General features: G+C 42.6%; 1 protein-coding gene and 1 long non-coding RNA gene across 3 annotated transcripts; one reads left to right on the top strand and one right to left on the bottom strand.

Moving 5' to 3' along the window:
• Positions 1 to 462: 462 nt before the first annotated feature.
• Positions 463 to 21,752, bottom strand: PRUNE1 (prune exopolyphosphatase 1). Of its 2 annotated transcripts, XM_012767500.3 has the most exons (8): positions 20,325 to 21,752; positions 13,314 to 13,406; positions 12,440 to 12,642; positions 10,180 to 10,364; positions 9,301 to 9,459; positions 7,732 to 7,826; positions 5,169 to 5,327; positions 463 to 2,740 (listed from the first exon to the last, which is right to left on the bottom strand). In XM_012767500.3, exons 1-8 carry the CDS (start codon positions 20,361 to 20,363, stop codon positions 2,312 to 2,314), a joined length of 1,362 nt encoding a protein of 453 aa, XP_012622954.2. In that variant the 5' UTR covers positions 20,364 to 21,752; the 3' UTR covers positions 463 to 2,311. The 2 variants fall into 2 exon arrangements, with proteins under 2 accessions (XP_012622954.2, XP_012622957.2); XM_012767503.2 differs by lacking the exons at positions 9,301 to 9,459; positions 10,180 to 10,364; positions 13,314 to 13,406; positions 20,325 to 21,752 and having other exon boundaries at positions 12,440 to 12,515.
• LOC142869577 (uncharacterized) lies at positions 2,183 to 12,490 on the top strand. The gene is made up of 5 exons (XR_012918158.1): positions 2,183 to 2,263; positions 3,464 to 3,563; positions 3,977 to 4,093; positions 4,448 to 4,566; positions 12,391 to 12,490. It is a non-coding gene; the product is annotated as an uncharacterized LOC142869577 (long non-coding RNA).
• Positions 21,753 to 22,019: the final 267 nt, after the last annotated feature.

Raw genomic sequence — 22,019 nt, 5'->3', positions numbered from 1 at the left:
TCTGCCCAAAAGAAAAACCCTGCCTCCCATGAGGGGGCGGGTTTGGGGGAGGAGAGTGCTTTCCTAGGGTGGCTAGTCTTGGGTGAGTCTGGGAAAAGAATTTATTCTCCTTTCCAGATTCCTTATAACCTTCTGAAAGCTGCTCTTTATAAAAAAAAAAAAAGCAACAGTAGAAACCATTTTGTTTGTAAGATTATCTTGGGTCTACTTTTCAAGTATAAGCAAAACTGGGGAGACAGATGTATAAGGAAAATTCTGGAAGAAGAAACTTCCAGAAGAAACTAAAAGAAAAGCTGAAGATGAGGGAAAATAGAAACCTGTTGCTCCTTTTTCCCAAAAATAGTTGACAGAGGAAGATAGTAGGTACAGTAGGAAGAAGGGAGATGAATCTTTAGGAGGCTAAAACAATTAGCAGAGGGAAAGGCTTGATTATAGTTGTAAAAAAGAGACGCTAAGACTCTAAACAGGAAAAAAGTATTTAATACTTTAACAAAATGCAAAATAAAGTACCAAAGTTACAAAACATAAATTCCTTTGGTAGGTTCAGTGAGCACAACACTATTTTTTACCTTCCAAATGGCTACAGACATATCCTCAAAGTAAAGTCAGACTGTCCCCCTTACACTGGAAGATGTCATGCCAAAACCATCATATACCCCACTGGTCAGTGAAACTGTCAGCAACTTACATGGAATAGAGCTGTAGGGTAGGAAAAGGGGGAATGGGTTTGTCTGAAGAAAAAAGGGAGACTCTACACATGCAGAACAAGTCAGTGGGAGGGAGCTCTCTGCTGGGCCACTATGGTATGAATCATACCCCTATACATGCTACATAAGACTGAGTCCCTTGGTACAATCATACATAAATATAGACAATCCAGTGACCCCAAACATTCCCAGGGAAAACAGAAGAAAAAATACAGAGAAGCAGAGGAGAGAAAGAATGGCAGCAAGAGGCAGATCACAGAATATCAGGGCACATCTAGTATAAATAAACCCTGTCTTACAGAGGGGTAAAATGAGACCTAGAATAGTGAAGTGCCTTGCCAAAAGACACAGGGTTTGCGGCAGTATTGAACTCCATGCTTCCTTTTAATATGAGCAAGAACAGAAAGTGATGGACAAGAAATTGATAGACCTGTTAAGGGAGGGGACAGACCCAGGGCTCTCATTGCAGTTCTGCTGTCTTTGGGAAAGAACACCTATGAGGTCTTAAGGCTTTCCTGTATGCTACCTGGACTCTTAAGAATCAGGGGTCTTCAGGGTCTCTTTAAGATTCCTGTTGGCTCTGGGACAGAGGGATCCAAAGGAACAGAGAGCCAGGCCACTTGATCAGGAGAGAAGACAATGGCCTCCAATCTGTTCCCAAAGAGGACCTGAAACAGTCACAATAAGCTCAGAATAGAAATTCAGCCATCTCTGAATCAAGCACCATCACCTAACCAGAGGCAGAAAAAAGAGTCAGAGTTGGAAATCTGCTAAAGGCTGAGAACTAGAATAAGAATTTCCAAGCTCACTCTCTTTTCTGTCTCGCTTGAAGCAGGTATTCAATAAATACTTCAAAAAATGAATACATGGAGACAATCGATGAATGTTTGATTTCATGACAGATATTGGTTCTGTTCAAGATCTTTACTGAGGGCACTTTTGGGGTCTACATTCTTTTTGCCCCATTCTTCTGGGACTGTGGATATACCACATTGTACCCCTGGCAAATGAAATACAGGAAAGTCAGTGCAGATTTATTTTTTTTGAGACAGAGTCTCACTTTGTTGCCCAGGCTAGACTGAGTGCCATGGCATCAGCCTGGCTCACAGCAACCTCAAACTCCTGGGCTCATGTGATCCTTCTGCCTCAGCCTCCCAAATAGCTGGGACTACAGGCATGCACCACCATGCCCGGCTAATTTTTTCTATATATATTAAGTTGGCCAATTAATTTCTTTCTATTTATAGTAGAGACGGGGTCTCACTCTTGCTCAGGTTGGTTTCGAACACCTGAGCTCAAATGATCTGCCCGACTTGGCCTCCCAGAGAGCTAGGATTACAGGTGTGAGCCACCGTGCCTGGCCCAGATTTAAATAATAAAACTAAATAATAAAATTTGTCTGATTGGTAATTGGGGAAAAAGGTACAAAGCCATTCTCATAGCAGCTGCTTTCTTTCACTTCTTTCTCTTCACAGTTTTATGGAAACAGTATACCAGATTCTGGAGCAATGAAGACAACTGCCGAATCTCCACACATCTCAAAACATGCATTTCAGGTGGGTCACGTAACCTCACCTACCATCGATCCCCTGCCCTCCCAACAGTCACTTCTTTGACAGGGAGGCAGTGGTAGACTGTGACAGCGAGATCTGGCTGCATTTCTCAAAGACAGCCTCAGCGGAGAGTTTGGGCAGCCCCTGATCCAGAGGGCACTCATCCACCAAGCTGTTCATGGGTGTGGGGGGCAGTGGAGGGTCCTCCTCATCTTGGCTCAATCCAGGAATCAGGGAGTTACTTGCCCTGTCCAATTCCTTGTCCACCTGCTCCTTGGAAACAACCACTGTCTCAGACTGCCCCGAAGGGATCTTCATGGAGTCAAAATACACTGACAGGGCTTCCTGGAGCAGAGGCAGAAGTTTTTTTCGAGAGACCTGGGTGTTGCCTTGAAGATAGGCTTGGAGGTTGGGATGGGTGCTTGGGGCAGGAGTCAGCTTCAGGGATGGAGAGTGGGAACTTTCCAGGACTCCACAGATCTACAGAGGAAACAATAATGGGGAAATGATATATAACTTGGTGTAGCAAAGAGCTGAGGCTTCTAAGTGAGAGGCTTCCTTTATAGATGAGAAAATGCTTTAAAATTAAGTTATCCAGAGTTCAGTTTTTTTTTTTTTTTCTTCATTAGTACTGCCTCTATGGAATAGAGTTCAGTTTTGTTGCTTGCAACAAAAGGAATGTCACTAATATACACAGTATTTTAGAAACAGAAGAAACATTTTAGATCATATATTTCATTGTATTAATAAGGAAATTAAAGTTCAGAGAGATTAAGTATCTCGAGCAAAATCAAGTAGATGATGGCTGAATCTGAACCAGAACCCAGGGCCCCTGGCTTTTAATCTAGTGTTGTTTCCCAGTGTATACCTGTGCTCCAGAACTTGAACTCTGTCCTTAGCTGGGATGGGACTAGCATCTATCTGGGGGTCAGAGGAAGGAGGGAAGCAGAAAGAATGAACAGAACAAAATGGGAGTGGGAAATATGCCAAGTATGCTGCAAAGTCTGGCCATTTACAATATTATCTCACTTTCCTCACACCTATTACTATCACCCTCACTTACATATAGGTAAACTGAGGCTTAGACAGATTAGGTGACTTGCCTAAGGTCATGATCTGTGTGAAGCAAAATTAACATTCGAACCCAGATCTGTCACCAAAGCCAACATTCTAAATCGATATATTATACTACCCCTAACATAGGAGGAAGCGGGAAGATGGTGGGCAGACTGTGAGAGGATGACTCCTGTTTTCCAGCACAGAGGCATCCTGGGCAATGACAGAGTCATCAGCTTCAGAAGAGGTGCACAGAGGGGATGAGATTCAGGAAGGTGGGAGAGGCACTTCATATGGCCAAAGTACCCTTTTCTTCCTGACAGGATTAGTAAGAGCCACTGTTTACTGAGTGCTTACTCTGTGCCTAGCAATGTACTTTACATATGACATTACATTTAATGATCACATAAAGCCAATCCGTAAGTATTAATTTTTTTTTATTTTTTTTGAGACAGAGTCTCGCTTTGTTGCCCAGGCTAGAGTGAGTGCCGTGGCGTCAGCCTAGCTCACAGCAACCTCAAACTCCTGGGCTCAAGCGATCCTACTGCCTTAGCCTCCCGACAGCCTCCTGAGTAGCTGGGACTACAGGCATGCACCACCATGCCCAGCTAATTTTTCCTATATATACTAGTTGGCCAATTAATTTCTTTCTATTTATAGTAGAGACGGGGTTTCGCTGTTGCTCAGGCTGGTTTCGAACTCCTGACCTCGAGTGATCCACCCACCTCAGCTTCCCAGAGTGCTAGGATTACAGGCGTGAGCCACCTCGCCCAGCCTGTAAGTATTATTATGCCATTCCCAGACTCAGAAGTTGACTAATTTGCCTTAGCTCAAAGAGCAAGTAAGTGGTAAACCTGAACAGAAAAGCACATCTATCTGACTTTAAAAGCTATAGTTCTTTTCACAATGCCAAACTACCTTACACTAGATGAAATTACATTTGCTTTCTTGGGGAGAAGACAGAGATAAAGAGAGGTGGGAAAGGGCAGGAACACCTTCCATGAGTTTAAGGGTTTATCTGGCTATATTCTGTCTTTAGCAGTCATCACATAGCCCAGGCAACGTTAAGAGTCCCCAAACTGTCTTACACCCGCTTTTAAATTCTTTCCTGGGATAATCAACAACCAACAGAGGAACAGAAAGGGGAAGAAGAAGAAAAGGTGCTAAATAGATCAAGAAGGAAAACAAACCTGGTCCTACATCACTTCTCTGCAGAGTTCACACTATACAGAATAATTAATTCCTGCAGGGTAAGTAGTAAAAAATGCTTCTCTGTGTTTCTAATTTCCAGGCCAGTAGAGTAGAAAGAAAGGAAATGATTTTTTAAGGGTGAAGAATTAATGATTAAACCAAAAATGGAGTTTTAACTCCAGACTGATAAAATATCCTTCTTCTTTTTTTCTTTTTAAGACAGGTCTCACTGTGTTGTTGCCTGGGCTAGAGTGCCATGGTGTCATCATAGCTCACTGCAACCTCAAACTCCTGGGCTCAAGCAATCCTCCCACCTCAGCATCCCTAAGTGTTAGGATTACAGGCATGAACCACCACACCCAGCCTAACATTTCCTTTTAACCAGATTTCTTTCAAGTTCCTTCAAAGTAGGAATTGTATCTATAATTCTCTTTGGAATCTCCCTTCCTCAACAATGGTATGATTAAAGATATCCGTATAGAGATAGAGAATGAAAAAAAAGCAGGAGGGGAGATCCTGGAAACAGGTCAAGGGACTTCTGTGTAAATATGATAATATAAGAACCAAGGAGAGGTCTTTACAGCACAAAGCTGTAGAGCACAGAGGTACATACAGGCAAGCTCTGTAAGGCCCTCAGGTTGGAGAAGGGAAAGAGACTCACCGTCATTCGGAGTGCCACATGGGGACAGAAAATAGCCAACTGCCGCACTGGCTCATTTTGAGTGTTGAAAAAGATAGTCATGGCGACAAGGACATCATAGCTGTGAGCCTGGCAGAAAGCATGGAGATCTGCAAGGAGGTCGGACCTCTGCAGAAAGGCCTGAAAGGAAAGAAATGGAAAGCAAGGAGGGCTATAGCTGGACCCTCCTCGTCATCACCAACAAAACATACTTATCAAGGGCTTCTTTGCATGTTAACTGGGGACTTGTGCTCCATAAGAAAGGTATTGAGTATTTACTCTCTGTTATCTGTGTGTTGGGAGGCAGTGTGGTAGAATGAGGAGAATATAGGCTTTGGATTAAGGCAGAATTGATTTGAAAATCAGCTCTATTACTTCTTAGCTATATAATCAAAGAGTTATATTAACCTCCCTGGATCTGAGTTTCCTTATCTGTAAAATAAAGATACAACGCTTACCAAATGTAGTTGTTTTAAGAATGAAAACATGATAATGTATATAATGTGCCCAGTATGTTCAAGGCTCTCCTGCTTTTGCAATCAAACAAGGTCTTTGCCTTGAGGGGATTTGTTTTCTAAAACAGGATGGATAACAGGACATACAAATAAGAGTGGACATGTAACAAGTGCATCCCTGGCCTTTCCTTATTTGCCAATCTATTTTCTTCTCCAAAATCTCATGCAGCATTTCCTCCAATAAATAATATCACCGCTTATTTCAGACCAGGGCTCTTCTCTATTCTTGGCATTTCTTTCTTCTTTGAGACAGAGTCTCACTCTTATTGCCCTGGCTAGAGTGCCATGGTGGCAGCCTAGCTCACAGAAACCTCAAATTCCTGGGCTCAAGCGATCCTCCTGCCTCAGTAGCTGGGACTATAGGCATGCACCACCATGCCTGGCTAATTTTTCTATATATTTTTTAGTTGGCCAATTAATTTCTTTCTATTTATAGTAGAGACGGGGTCTCGCTCTTGCTCAGGCTGGTTTCAAACTCCTGACCTCGAGCAATCTGCCCGCCTCAGCCTCCCACATTGCTAGGATTACAGGTGTGAGCCACCGTGCCTGGTCAAGACTCTATCTCTTTTTTTATTTTTATTTTTTGAGACAGAGTCTTGCTTTGTTGCCCAGGCTAGGGTGAGTGCCATGGCATCAACCTAGCTCACAGCAACCTCAAACTCCTGGGCTCAAGCAATCCTGCTGCCTCAGCCTCCCAAGTAGCTGGGACCACAGGCATGTGCCACCATGCCCGGCTAATTTTTTCTATATATATTAGTTGGCCAATTAATTTATTTCTATTTATAGTAGAGACGGGGTCTCACTGTTGCTCAGGCTGGTTTTGAACTCCTGACCTCAAGCAATCCGCCCACCTCAGCCTCCCAGAGTGCTAGGATTACAGGCATGAGCCACCTCGCCCAGCCTGATTCTTGGCATTTCTAATGTGTTTATCTGTAGTATGGTTATAGTACTTGGCAAGCCTTTTATATTTCCATGTTTGTTTCCCAAACTAGGTTATGTACTATAAGGGAAGAGACCATGCTATTTTGTTTTATTTGATTATTTAATTATTTAAGTATGTGTTCAAAGCAGGTGAATAATTTAAACTACTATGACATGGAACCAGGTATTAAAAAACCACCATTAAGGTTATATTCATTCACCCATTCAACAAAATTTACTGAGCATCCACTATGTGTCAGGCAGTGTCAAAGGTGCTAGAGATATAGCTGACACAAAAGAAACAAGGTCTCTGTTCTGGTGAAGTCGATAAACTAGTATAGGAATATAGACAATAAACAAGGAAACTATGAAACAAGATTGTTTCAATCCGTTAAGTGCTATTTAAAAAAAAAAAAAAAAGATAACTTCCAGAGGTTTCTTGAGCACAAGGGATATTACTTCAGTTAGGGTGGTCAGGAAAAACCTCCTGAAGTAGGAGACATCTGTGCTAAAACCCGAATGATAAGAAAGAGCCAGTCTGCAAAGAAAAAAGCAAGTTCAAAGACCCTGAGCTGGGAATAAGCTTAATGGTGTGAGGAACAGAAAGAAAACCAGTGTGCCTACAGTATTGTGAGCGCAGGAGTGGGGCTGGAATGAGATGAGGCCAGAGAAAAAGATAAGGCCAGATCAAGTAGGGCCCTGTAAACCATGGTAAAGCCTTTAGATTTTATCAGAAGTACAATGAAAGGGCAATAAAGGGAAGGGTGATCTGATATGATTTGATTTATGTCTTAGAAAGATACTCTGGCTGCTATGGGGAGAATGGTTTGTCGAAGTGCAAAAGTGGAGGCAGGGAAAACAATACAGAGGCTTTTACATGGTACAATGAAAGATGATGGACTGTGGCAGTCACAGTGGAGATGGAGATGAGAAGATAGGTACAAGATATATTTTGGAGGAGGGAGTGAGAGAATGGGTGGGTAAGTGAGTGAGAAAAAAGAAAAGAAAAAAAAAAGATATATTTTAGAGGTAAGCCAGGAATGAGGAGCAAGATTACAAGCATAACTAAAGATTTTTTCTCCCCACCCACACCAACATCTTGCTCTTACCTCCAAATCCATATATATTGTGCTAATGGCCACCTTGATGCCTTGTCTATAGATGGTCTTCTGGTCCTTTCTCAGCATCTGCTCAGTGGTCAGTCCTAGAAAGTGGATGTAAGACTAGGGGTCAAACAGGGGAGCCCAGACTCCCAAGACCAGGAAGGCGAGGACACCAAGATGAGTCAAGGAAGAGGAAAAACAGCCTCTCTCTGGGGCAATGAACAAAGAGATAACCAAAAATGCAAAAACTACCTTTAAATAAATGGGTGACAATAGTTACCTTTAGAGTTATGGAATTTGAAGAGAAGGACAAAAGCAAGAAAAAAGGCTGTTACTTTTGATTTTTCCCCTTTCTGTATTGTTTCCATTTTCCTTTTTTTTTTTTGAGACAGTCTCGCTTTGTTCCCCGGGCTAGAATACAGTGGCATCATCATAGCTCACTGCAACCTCAAACTCCTGGGCTCAAGTAATCCTCCTGCCTCAGCCTCACAAGTAGCTAGGACTATAGGTGTGTGATACCATGCCAGCTAATTTTTTATTTTTTGTACAGATGGGGTCTTGCCATGTTGTTCAGGCTAGACTCAAACTCCTGGCCTGAAGCAATCCTCCCATCTCGGCCTCCCAAAATGCTAGGATTACAGGCATGAGCCACCAAGCCTAGCTTGTTTAAATTTTTTAAAAGTACATGTGGTAGCCGGGCGCGGTGGCTCACGCCTGTAATCCTAGCACTTTGGGAGGCTGAGGTGGGCGGATTGCTCAAGGTCAGGAGTTCGAAACCAGCCTGAGCAAGAGCAAGACCCCGTCTCTACTATAAATAGAAAGAAATTAATTGGCCAACTAATATATATATATAAAAAAAAAATTAGCCGGGCATGGTGGCGAATGCCTGTAGTCCCAGCTACTCGGGAGGCTGAGGCAGGAGGATTGCTTGAGCCCAGGAGTTTGAGGTTGCTGTGAGCTAGGCTGACGCCACGGCACTCACTCTAGCCTGGGCAACAAGCGAGACTCTGTCTCAAAAAAAAAAAAAAAAAAAAAAAAAAAAAAAAAAAAAGAAATAAAGATCTTTGGGCAGCTTCTGGGGCCCCTGCTCTTGGGGCCCCAGAACCTCGTCCACAAAAAAAAAAAAAAAAAAAAAAAAGTACATGTGGTACCTTCCTTTTTATGTCAACAGGGGGTAACTGGGTAGATTATGAAAGATTTTTGTCCTCTTCCTTTGTCTTTTGCATACTCACACTAAACGTTTCTTCATTTCCCTAACCTATTACATAGAGCTCACTTTGATAATTTAGTATACCCTCAGCATATTTTATTTATATGTCTTATATTCTCTGATTAGACTGGAACCTCGGAGACTCTTAATATATTCCTTCTCATCCTACCCAACAGCCAGGATAGAATAATCCTGTAAATTAGTTCATGATCAGACTCATGCTACCTCATTTCTCTCTGGTGTAAAGCTTAAATCTTTATGTATGCTCTTAAAGTATTTTAATGTTATTTAAGAATATAATGAACAAGGCTTGTCCACATATTTTCTCATGTGCGAAGTAGAGAAGTCAGCTTAATACTTCATACCTGATACATCAAACTTTGCCTTTTGTAGGGAATCAAAGATGTCATTTCTCTTGGGCAGATCTGGGAAGAGGGCCTCTAGTTTTTCCACATATTTGCTGTCCTTTAGGGTTGCCTTTCCAATTTTAAGGTCCATGTTGACACAGTCCAAGATGATGGTTCCTGTGGAGAAGGGAGATGGCGGAACTCCCCAATCCTATGACCCTCCATGCACGACCACTAGAACACACATAACCTTCAAACCAAATGGACACAATACAGGAGACTTGTATGGCAAACCCACTAAAAACAAAACGAGAAACTGGGACTGTGTTCTGAATAAGACCTCCTAAATCCAAACTAAAATGTAGGCAGGGAAATGGGGAAAAGGTAGAAAGAGAGCCTGAGCATCTTAATGCTTGGAGATTTTGGTATGTTTAGAGAGATGGTATCTCTTCTGTAGGCCAAAGTCCATCAAAGAATCTTGTAAGTCAGAAGAGTCAATCTAGTCCAACTCTCTCTCTCTCTTTTTTTTTTACAAATAGAAAAAATGAGAATAAGAAAGGTTAAGAGATTTGCTTAAGGTCATATAATTATTTCTTGGAGGCACTAGTATTAAAATCCATTTCTTGCTTCTTTAGCTAGTCCTTCCATTATACAGTGACACTAATGGGAAGCTTCTGGGTCTGTTGCCCTGTGCTTCCTTTCTGTTTTCTCCAACAAAGTATCCCATAGGCCTTTAAACAAAAGTCTGATTGTCCCCCAGAAGAATACCATCCTTTGGTATGAACTGAATGGCTTTGAGAGCATATGGTTAGGCTGGAGGAGTCTAGACTTTTTCATTCTCCCTTCTCTCGGATGGGAATAGAAGTAGTCCAGTCTCAACCCCAAAGCTACGCTCACCATGCAGAAGGGCTGCAGTTTGTCTGTCCAAGATCTCTGGTGCCCCCTGCAGGATTCTCTCAGTCACCAGGGTAGCGCAGGACCCCACCAGTTCAACTGAAACATGACAGGGAGGACAGTGTTTCTGCTCAATGGGTCGATGGTCTAGCACCTCTGCTACTGCCTCCTCTAGGGCTGCATCACTTCTGCAGAAGGGGAAGGGCAGGGGAAAAGAGAAAGAAAGATAAGTAGGGGCACTTCAGCTGCTTCTAACCAATCTTCACCCCACCCATAAAGGAAAATGCAAACACTTAGACCTTCGATCACTTCTACCTCTGCCTCACTCTTCTCAATTCTTTAATGTTATAACTGAAGTCATCTTTAAATAGCATGTAAGTGAATATTGTGAAGCATCTCCTGCAAATATCTTATTCACACATTTGTTGTTCTTTAGGGTTGCTTTTCCAATTGATACCCTTGATACTCAACAACTAAATCTCTGTTTCTTCAATCCACTCAATACTCAAATTCCAGGCAGGTCACCAGGTCCTGTGGCTTCTATCCCAATTCCTATTCATGCCCTTGCTTTCAACCCTCTGTTAGTTACTACCTTGTTCTAGGGCTAGGCCCTCAATACTCTCATCTGAACTATTCTAGTAGTCTCTTAACCAAGAACTCTCCTAAGCCCTCTTCACAAAGCTGCCTGAATGATCATTTGAAAAAAGCAAATTTGATTCTGTTAGGGCCTGGAATATAATTACAATAGTTCCCCATTGCCTAAAATAAAGTCCAATCACTTTAGAAAGGCCTACAATCCTCTATGATCTACCTCCTGCCTACCTCTCTAGTCTTTTTTCCATGCCCTACTTCTCCTTCATATTTTATGCTCCAGCTGTGCAAAACAAATTCCAGTTGCCCTAGCTCACCATTCTATTTCATGCCTGCCTGCATTTGCTTCTATTATTTCCCTCTGCCTGGAATGCCTTTTCTAACTACCTTCCCTCCCCATTTACTGAGCAAACAACTAGTCCTCTTTCAAGGCTGAGATAAAGGTCAACTCTGCCAGGAAACTTTTCCTGATGCTCTCAGGAAAAGTTTTCTGATATTCCCTCTGGCATAATGAACCATTCCATCCTTCATACATCTACTGTCCCCTAGAGCTGAGAGTTATCACTTAACTCTAACACCCATTACAATGATCTGTCTGTCTAGTTCCCTCTTCCTGACTGAAAGCGTGAGAACAGGGACTGTCTCACCTTCATCCTCTAAATAAACGTTTATTAATGGAATGAATGTGTAGATGGATCAATGCTCTTACGCTACCCTCTATCAAGGTCTTGCTATAACCACAGTGTGTGCAAGGAAAAAAATTATACATTTTAATATTCATAGGAGCCAGAAAGACTCAAGAAAGTCTCATACTTGTGTTGTTCTTTTGGCAATATTTTCCAGTCCTAAATTAGGGATAGGATTATTATAGCTGTGTACACTTGTTAAAGAGATACTAATGAGATATTTACAGACTCTACCATAAGACATTATTCTAAAATCACAAGAGTTTACGGAGGAAATACTTTTGCTAACTTTCAAAAATTAAAAATATAAGACCAGGGGCGGTGGCTCAAGCCTGTAATCCTAGCACTCTGGGAGGCTGAGGTGGGAGGATAGCTCAAGGTCAGGAGTTCGAGATCAGGCTGACCAAGAGCAAGAGCCCGTCTCTACTAAAAATAGAAAGAAATTAATTGGCCAACTAAAAATATATAGAAAAATTAGCCGGGCATGGTGGCACATGCCTGTAGTCCCACCTACTTGGTAGGCTGAGGCAGTAGGATCACTTGAGCCCAGGAGTTTGACATTGCTGTGAGCTAGGCTGATGCCATGGCACTCTAGCCTGGGCAACAGAGTGAGACTCTGTCTCAAAAAAAAAAAATTAAAATATAGTTACAAACATATTTCAAAGGTTCCTAGTACAATAAATCTGCCATAAAATCTTGAAATGATTCCAAAGGCAGATTTAAATATTTGGGTTATCCTTTGATTTGAACTAACCATGTTCTATTTTTTTTAATTATTATAGTATATGTCTTTATGCCATAGACATATATACAACAGGATTATTGACAATATTTTCTGTTGACTTTCTATATCTAATATGATCATTCATTATGATTAGCCTATGAGATCCCTAAAAGCAAAAATTCTTTCTTCTTCTCTTTATATCTCACTCATCAGACCCCAACATGGTACATGATAAGTATCAACTTAATTCTCTTCTACTTACTTCGGTAAGACATGATGGTCGACAAGGATGAGAGTGAGTTGGCCAGCCTGGTGCAACGCATGGAGGTCAATCTCATCCCGAAAAATCAAGATGGTCTCTGGAATGTTAACCTTCTGAAGGAAGAAGATGTTGTCACCTCGTAGAGGTAGCTCAGAACGTTTTATATTTAAAACTGGCACAAAGACTTCCTCTGCCTCGGTCGTCTGAATAGGAAAATGAAAAGATGGTATCACAATGAATAGCAGGAAAAGGTAATAAGACTATTGGGACCAAAGGAAACATAATCTTGGGTAAGTTACTACTTTTCTCAAAGACACAATTACCCAGTCTATAAAAATAAAGAGAAGACTCTTGACCTCCCTCCTTCTTAACAATAACATGAAGGTCAACAAGAAAACTCATGGAAAAGACACAGTTCTAGATGGGATGCTGCAGAGAAGGGATTATTAATCCTCAAGAGCTGACCTGGGCAAGAGGAGGACACACTAGGTCACTGATACCTATATGGAATGCAATAATAAACTGAATATTGCTTTTATGGTGTATAAATTCTTAAAATATACTTATTTCTTACAGCAACATTGTAAAATATTATCATTTCAGACTTTATAGACAGTACCATGAGACTCAGTAAAGTTAAGGGATTTAACTTACCTAATGCTAATGCTGGTAAGTGGCAGAGCTAGGTCTTTAATCTAAACTTTTTCATTCTAAGGGACTCAGGTACTCACCTGTTTTTTTTTTTTGTTTTTTTTTTTTTTTTTGAGACAGGGTCTCATTCTGTTCCCCAGGCTAGAATGCAGCAGCATCATAGCTCACTGCAACCTCAAACTCCTGGGCTCAAATGATCCTCTTGCCTCAGCCTAGTACTCACCTTTGCTAGGTAAAAAGCCAGGGCAAGAGCAGACACCATGGAGTCCAAGTCACAGGCTTCATTTCCTAGTACAACATGTAGAGGTCGGGACTCCTGGAGAGGAAGAAGAATGGGAAATTAACAAAAGTATCTCTATCCATTTCCATTTATCTTATACTCATGTAGGGCTTCATGTACTTCCTCTCATTGATCTTCAAAGACAAGGCAGGTCAGATAATCTTATGGGTCCTATTTCATAGACAAGGATATAAACAGAGAGAGCATAAATGTTTTAGCTAAGCCTTAAGCATTCCACACACATCCAGTTAGTGGAAAAGTGCCCTTTCCTCTCTATTAAACTGTCTCCCTGAACGTTAACTTACAGAAGAGGAACAATAAATAATCCTCCACCAATTTCTTATGCTTTTTGGGGTAGTCAAAAGTAGAGCACTTGGGGTAGCTGATATATTCAAGATATGCTCTTGGGCATATCAACTGTTTTTTTTTTTCCTCCTAGTTTTTTTTTTTTTTGGAGAAAGACTTCCTGTGTCACCTGGGCTAAAGTGCCGTGGTGTCAGCCTAGCTCACAGCAAGCTCAAACTTCTGGGTACAAGCAGTCCTCCTGCCTCAGCCTCCCAAGTAGCTGGGACTACAGGTGCATGCCACCACGACAGGCTAATTTTTTCTAGTTATAGTAGACATGGGATCTTGCTCTTGCTCAGGCTGGTCTTGAACTCTTAAGCTCAAGCAATCCTCCCACCTCGGCCTCCCAGAGTGCTAAGATTACAGGCATGAACCACCACGCCAGCCTATTCCCATTTTTATAATAGGGAAAAGAATACTTACGCTTCTAAATCATGACAACAGTTGAAGAGGCTTTGAAAATAAAGGTAAAAATAAAATCTAGTCCACTATCCAGTTGTCCAGGAACACTCCCCCCACTCCGAGAAGGCCCAGTAATAAACATATATAACCAACACCTTTCACAACCAAAGAAGCAGACACTTTCCCAGCAAGTTTGGATCAAAGCAAGAACAGTTGCTACTGGAACTTTTATTTTTAAAGCTTTAAAAAGTCCAGCTGCTGATAAGAACTCTGAGGAGGAAGAGATAGCTGCTATTATTAACTTGTTCCCTTGCATCTCCTTAGCTTTCAGAGTTTTAAAATAAAATATACTAAAATTACAGTACTCACAAAAGCGGAAACAGGGTTTTGTTTTGTTTTTAAGCATTTATTGAGTGTGCCAGGCAGTATTCTAATATTTTTACATGCACTAATTAATCATTTAATCCTCAAAACAACCCAATAAGGCAGGTACTTAAATTATTATTTCATTCCAAGTATGAGCATTCTGCTGGGTGGAATAAAACCATAAGGCCTATGGCTTAACTAAGGGCACAATAATTCTCTTTTACCAGTTTACTTTTGAACTTCTACCTTAGCCTTCTTCTGAAAGAGGATGGGATGAGAGAGACAAAATGAGACACATTCATTATAGGAGAGCTTCTCAATTTCCACGTTATTGGTTTTTTGGACTGGATAATTCTTTGTTCTGGCGGCTGCCCTGTGCATTGTAGGGTATTTGCAAGTATCCCTGGCCTCTACCCACTAGATGCTGGTAGCACTTTCAGTCATGACAATCCAAAATGTCCCCAGACTTGCCAAATGTTCCCTGAGGGACAAAACTGCCCCCAGTTGAAAACTCTTCGGTTATAGGAAAGTGAAAATCCATACACTCTGCCTTCTTCAATCACAGAAGATTTGCTAGATACAAGAGTTTAGCAGGCCAGGCGCGGTGGCTCACGCCTGTAATCCTAGCTCTCTAGGAGGCCGAGGAGAGCAGATTGCTCAAGGTCAGGAGTTTGAAACTAGCCTGAGCAAGAGTGAGACCCGTCTCTACTATAAATAGAAAGAAATTAATTGGCCAACTAATATATATAGAAAAAAATTAGCCGGGCATGGTGGCGCATGCCTGTAGTCCCAGCTACTTGGGAGGCTGAGGCAGCAGGATCGCTTGAGCCCAGGAGTTTGAGGTTGCTGTGAGCTAGGCTGATGGCACGGCACTCACTCTAGCCTAGGCAACAAAGCGAGACTCTGTCTCAAAAAAAAAAAAAGAGTTTAGCAAAGTAGGAAGGGGGTTCAGAGGAGTAAAAATAGCAAGAAACAGTTATCAAGTAATATAACTTTTAGGAAAAAAGAATATAGGGAAACCTAGAATCAGGCCGGGTGTGGTGGCTCACGCCTGTAATCCTAGCACTCTGGGAGGCCGAGGCAGGCGGATTGCTCGAGGTCAAGAGTTCAAAACCAGCCTGAGAAAGAGCAAGACCCCACCTCTACTATAAATAGAAAAAAATTAATTGGCCAACTAATATATATAGAAAAAATTAGCCGGGCATGGTGACACATGCCTGTAGTCCCAGCTACTTGGGAGGCTGAGGCAGCAGGATTGCTTGAGCCCAGGAGTTTGAGGTTGCCATTAGCTAGGCTGATGCCACGGCACTCACTGGAGCCTGGGCAACAAAGTGAGACTCTGTCTCAAAAAAAAAAAAAAAAAAAAAAAAAAAAAGAAAGAAAAGAAAAGAAAAGAAAAGAAAAGAAAAGAAAAGAAAAGAAAAGAAAAGAAAAAGAAAAAGAAAAAAGAGAAACCTAGAATCATCTTTCCTGTATAGGCTATCACTCCCCCTCTGACCCTACCGGAAAGCCACAGCCTGAAAGGGGCAATTTTAGAAGACTTCTGGTGGTATAAAGTGCCCTATTTAGTTACTAGATAGGCTTTTGTTTTTGTTTTTAAACCACCTTCTTTCCCATCTCCTACTTCCATCCCTAGAGAGAAGAAGGGCAGAGGTTACCTGTCAGGGTTCTGGGCTAAGGGCTGCTGGGGGAAGTCTGCCCTTAGATTCTCCCCATGCCCATTTCTTAAGCCTACTTCAAGAGTGTACAAGCCAAGGCCCATTCATACTGAACAGCACTAGAGAGTGGGGATTCTTTTTCAACATTAACTCTTTTCCAAAGCACTAAGAGAATTCTGTACTCAAGACTCCAGCCCTATAGTAACTCCCGTGAGTTGTAATTCCTCCTCCTGATACCAGAGAAGGCCCTTCTGTTTCCTGGATACCAAGAGCTGCCCAGATGGCTGTGGACCAAAATGACAGCAAAGCACTTGAGATAAGTGGCTGCAGAGATAACTTGCTCACTGAAGCAGTGAGAGGGGGTACGATGTTCTCTAGAGAGGGAGCTATATAAACATGACAGGCCACATGGCCCTGACTCTGAAGAAAAAAGGTAAGAGGAACAGAGAAAAGGCAGAGCAAGGGGGAAAGACCTACTGCTGGATACAAAGAGGTCCTCAAGAATCTTTCCAAAACTCATTTACGTAAGTGTTGCTTCATTGCAAATGGCAGCTGAATCGGGATCAGTCAGGTCCGTGACATGAAGAGAAGGCTAAGCAGAAAAGCAGAAAGTAGGGACCAAGTACAACTTCACAGCTTTGAGATGAGGAGAAATCATCTCCAGAGGAAGGTGAACAGCTAACCCCTTGTGCTCAGTCAAACCCAGACAGCAACCAAAAACAAAAGGAATACTCTGGGACTTGTAGCAAATCTTGGAACTGAGTTGACCAAGGGAGGTGGTAGCATTCCTTTACCCCGTCAACACCCACCATTGCCCCAGCCTGACTGGACTATTCACCAGCAGCAAACCACGAAGTGCACATTCCCAGCTTTGCCCTTTGCACTATTTGTTCTTCTCCGTCTGAAAGTAGAACTGCCACTTGAAAAGATAAGACTCTGGGGTTGAATCCCAGCTCTGCTTCTTACTTGTTGTGGGACTCTGGTCTAAGCCTCATTTTCCTCATACAAAACATAAGGAGAATACCATAATCAGTCTTATGAAGTTGTTAGGAGGATTAAATGAGATAGTACTTAAGTGCCTACTCTGTAAATAGTAAAGCTGAGATCCCTTCCATCTTCTCCTTTCTTTACCTCTCCCTGCCCATTCAAGTCCTACCTAAAGCCTCCTTTCTCTGTAAAGCCTTCCCGACCACCCAGGCTAGAACAAGCCTCTTCCTCTAAACCTCCAGTTTCCAGTACTTGTGACTCTCAGATGGAACTAAATTCTACCTTGAGGAGCTTCCTTTCATGGCCATGTATCTCTAATCCGTAACATAGCTTATGAGTGAGGTGACACTTCTGAGAACCAAAAGGGGCACTATTAATGATTATGTTGGTGAAAACTAAAATTTCCCTGGGCAAACTGGATGTATGGCTGCCTAACTTATAAGATAGAATTCTCCTCTTCATTTAGGAAAAACATGTGTAACTCTGAGCCCCCACTGCATCCCCACAAGCTGAAAGCACAAGCCAAACAGCCTCAGTTTTCTGACCATCAGAGAAAGAGTTCAGGGAAAATACAGCTATACTTAGCAGCAGGAAGAAACCTGAGCTGCCAATGGAAGAAATACAATCTGAGAGCCACAAGTAAATACGTATAAACTTTTTTCTTTAAAAAAAAAAAAAATAGATCTACTAGTTGAAATGACTCTCTTATCCAGATATTTTCTTCGTGGCCTCAATGGTTGTGGAGAGCGAGTTCTACGGCTGGCAAAATAAACCACATCCCTTCTGAAGCTGAATACAGTCTGATAACTATTAACAAAATAGTTAATGAGGGAGGAAAAAAAATGAGACAAAGAGCGAGAGACAGACAAACCCTCTCATCAGAGAAAATGGTAATGATACTGATGCCAGGTTGTAAATTCCAGCTCCTGATTCCTGTCTCATGCCTGAGAAATACATACAATATATTATCCATAGGCTCCTGGATAAACACCTAAATTGCAATGCAACCCCACTCGGAAGTGAAGATTTCTCCCTCCATGAGTCACCATGAATAGGACATTTAGTTAAATAGGATTTTTAAAAAATAGAACATCCTATTGTCTTGTGGCAGAGGCCATAGAAAATTTCTCTGGTTACAAATGCTAAAAATATGGTAGCAACAAGAGACTTGGCTGGATTATCAGCTGTCTCTATCTTGTGCAAAAGCCAAGCAGTCACAATTCCCTTAAAGTTATAATTAAACTAGAGTTTTAAAGGAACATTCAAACTTATGAGTGTATCTAAGTTGTGTCTCTCTTTACAAAATAAACATAACAAGGAGGACTCCAGGGAATGGAATGGGGAGAAGGAGAGAAGAAAAAGGATCTTTATCTTTTTCATTTATGAAGCCCTTTTTGTATTTAAAATTTTCATTATGTGCATTTACTACTTCTATAATTAAAAGCAATCTAAACTATTCCTTATTGGAGCAGTCCGCTCTCTACCATCTCTGAGAGTGAATTATACTTTCTATACTGTCTTTAATAAATTTCTTTGCTTCACATGTGACCATGCATTCACATAATAAAATAAAATGTAAAACAGCAATCTAAATTGTTGGCATCCAGGTATGCCCTACCACCACTTTACCTGCTAACATTTCTAGAGTTTAATTTTCTCATTTCTCCAGGCCCTGGCAAGGATGTATGATTATGAGAGCTTTAGGATACAATCTCACCTTTACAAGTTCACGAAATCATGCTTCCTGGGAGACGAATGCAGGGAGAGCAAGTATTTTTCCAGTCTCATACTGTTGGAGAGGATCTACTGTTAACCTGGGTGGTGGGGGAAGGCTCTGGAGGGTATATGTTGGACAGCAGATGCATGCAAAGAAATTTTATTTGTTGAGGTTTCAGGTCCAAAGACTCTTTACCAAATAGTGGAAAAGAAACCAGTCATTTGGGTTATCAGGGGGAAAATAATCCAACTTTGCTTAGTACTTAGAATGGTGCCCCCAAAACTCTATTAATACATTGGGTCCTCCAATGAGCTCCCTGTGGTGGAATCAGAGGTAATCAAAACAAATTGGCTCCAAATGGCCTTATGCATCGAAACAACTTTCCCCAAATTTGTTTTTCACAAGGAAATATTTGATGTCATTGGTGTTAAAATTGAACTTCACCTCAATTCAATATAAGGACATTCATTTATCCCAGCAGCTGAGTCTGCAGCAGGAATTAGGTGACAGGATTTGTTAAAGACCAGACAGAAACCAACACCCTGGGGAATTTATAGAGTTTTATTTAAAAAGAAAAGCATAGTCAGCCATCAGTAGGTTTCCTCCAAGGCAGTATAATTCAAAATAGGGGGGCCAGGTGACTTCCTGGAGCCCCTCTCTGGCTAGCTTTTTGCTAACTGCAGATACAGCCTAATGCCTCACAACCAGTCAGCACGGCTGGTTAAGTCCAACTGGAAGAGAGCACCAAATATAAGCCACAAACCATTCAGGAGTCATGTTTATGGTTTTGATTCCAAACACACTTTGTGTTTATCCCTTCCAAGCGAGGGGTTTTTATGGAATTTATGAGCGTTAAGGCCAAGGGAGAAACCTGGAGGGAAAGGAATGCAGGTTGTGGGTCGACAAATAATACACGGTGTATTCTGTAAATGTTTGGCTGAAAAACACTGATTTAAAGTAAAACACTACGACCATCTCTAATCTAGAAATAAGTTCGATCCGCCAGAGCCGTTCGGAGGAAATAAAGCCTAAGCACAGCTTCCCTCCACACACACCCGAGGTTCACCTGGAGGCCAGTGGGCCAAGCGAGGCCTGGGCAGCCGGCAACTGGAAGAGGGGCGGGGAGAAAGCCATAAACACACCTCGCGGGGCACGGCTAGCGGAGGCACAGCCCTGGTCCTTTTCACAAAAGTGGGCCAGGAGACAGCAAGCAGAGGATCAAATGCAGGACCCAGACCCAAAACTCCTCCCCTCTCTCGGGCAGACCCCAAAGGTGGGGAGCTAAACGGGGAGACTGAGCAAGCTCATAAGCTTGGTCCTCGCTTCTCGCTCAAGCTCCAGGACTGACCATACCCAAGCCCCCTTCTCACAACTCGGTGTTCCCTCCACACAGACCGCCGGGGCTCCCCAGATCCCACATCTTCGCCCTTCCTGGACCCCGTGCTCCGTTCCTTACACTCGTAGACAGTGATCCGTTACCTGCAGAGCAGCTCGACAACCCTGCAGGTAGTCCTCCATGGTGAAGCTCCAGGTATGCGGTCGCCTGTTAACGAGGAGAGGTTTTACCAGGCGAAGGCACCCCGCCCGGGATTCAAGGGCCAGAGGCCAGAGTCAGGAGGCGGGACTCGAACCCGCCACACGGCGATTCGGCCTCAGACCCTTAGCGGAAGTGCGTAAGCGGGCGCTCCCGAGTTCGACGTCGCCCCGCCCCTAGCGGCGGAGGCGGAGCTCTGCGCCCAGAGACTCCTGGGACGTGTTTCCGGAGGTGCGAAGGTGGGCGTGGCGCAGTGCGCTGTGGGAAACGTAGTCCAGGAGCTCCGAAATGTCCTTAGCAGTTGAGGGAAGGAGAATTTTCTAAGGGATCGATCATTTTATTTTATTTATTTATTTTTATGTATTTATTTATTTTTTTTAGCGGAAAAGAATAAGAGTGAGGGGTTACTCATTTGATATACGAATGTGTGTCACCATAACTCATCTTTGTGGCATCTGAAACTTTCCTTCTCAGAGCAGGCTAAGTGTAGCATCTTTCCATATTACAGTAAGCATCTGGTTGATATCTTAAATTACACATGGCCAAAAAGATCTTCATCTTCCTTTCTCTAATTCTCCCCTTTACCAAACTGACCCATTACCACAAATTTTGTGGTTTTCTATGCTAGAAAAACAGAATAATGTTTGACCCCTCTTCTTCACTTAATACCAGCAGTCTCTTGACAACTCCTGCTGCTTCTTCCTGCTGCTCTGTAGGCTGTTTTTTCTACAGCCTCTGCAAATATCTGCTCACTCCTTTCTTGGATGGTTGTCACTTTGTCTCTTTGCTCCCTCCCTCACTAATTGTTCCAACTACTCTTTCAAGCCTTCAGAGTTGCTTGAAGTTTCATCCTGTGGCAGCCCTTTAAGTAGAGTTTGGAGGACCCTTCAGAATGTAGAATTAGGTCCCAACCTCCCTTAACTGCCATTTTCCAGCTCCAGGGTAGTGCAGAGTACTGCAAATAAATGGACCTTCATTATCGAATGTTCCCTCATTTATTGATCTATCCCTTCATTTCCTACTGTCAGTCTCACACTAGCTTTTCCTGCTCCCCAAGCTGGAAATTGAAAGGAGGTGATTGATGAGAAGCTGAAGCCTGTTGTGGAAACAAGAGCCAGAGCATAGGGGCGTTGAATCGCTTGCTGGCTCTGCTAGTTCTGTCCTGCTGTGCTCTCATCCCCAAGTCTGAGACTTCTTCCATACCTGTATACTAGCAAGCCCAACCAGTTTCATTTCTAGACTTAAAAAATGATGTAGCAAGGACCTGGAAAGGAGCCCTCTGAGGGTACCAGAGGGAAATAAGTAGGATTTTTTTTCATATTAAGTGAGTAAATGTACAAATATCATGTTCTTTGGCCCTGCCTCTGTGGAGACACAGCAACAGACTGCCATACCCAGGGAGAAAGCCCAGATCCAACACGCTGCTGCTGTCCAGCCCTGCTCCTCCCCGCTCAGCAAGGGCACTTGCTCTTCCCTATTCTCACCAGAGAGGCACAAGCGCTCCGTCCCTTCCAGAGGCAGGCGGAGGGAAGAGAAAGGGTCTGTTGTTTTTCTCTCCTTGTTTCTCTCTCCCTCTCTGCTGATCACCAAGCTGCTGACCGGTCAGAAAGCCCTGATGGAAATCCACCAGTGCTGGGCAG

The sequence above is a fragment of the Microcebus murinus genome, chromosome 2, assembly GCF_040939455.1.
Source record: "Microcebus murinus isolate Inina chromosome 2, M.murinus_Inina_mat1.0, whole genome shotgun sequence".
Lineage (NCBI taxonomy): Eukaryota > Metazoa > Chordata > Mammalia > Primates > Cheirogaleidae > Microcebus > Microcebus murinus.
The sequence above is the reverse complement of the archived record's forward strand: the minus strand, read 5'-3'. Positions and strand labels throughout refer to the sequence as shown.

What these genes read in the sequence shown, in the direction of transcription:
- PRUNE1 (XM_012767500.3), bottom strand. Translation starts at nt 20,363, where the DNA reads ATGGAGGACTACCTGCAGGGTTGTCGAGCTGCTCTGCAG. An exon ending in GTTGTCGAGCTGCTCTGCAG is followed by an intron (nt 13,407 to 20,324) that starts GTAACGGATCAC and finishes CTTCCTCTCCAG; the next exon opens with GAGTCCCGACCTCTACATGT. An exon ending in GGCAAAGTTTGATGTATCAG is followed by an intron (nt 7,827 to 9,300) that starts GTATGAAGTATT and finishes TCCACTTTCTAG; the next exon opens with GACTGACCACTGAGCAGATG.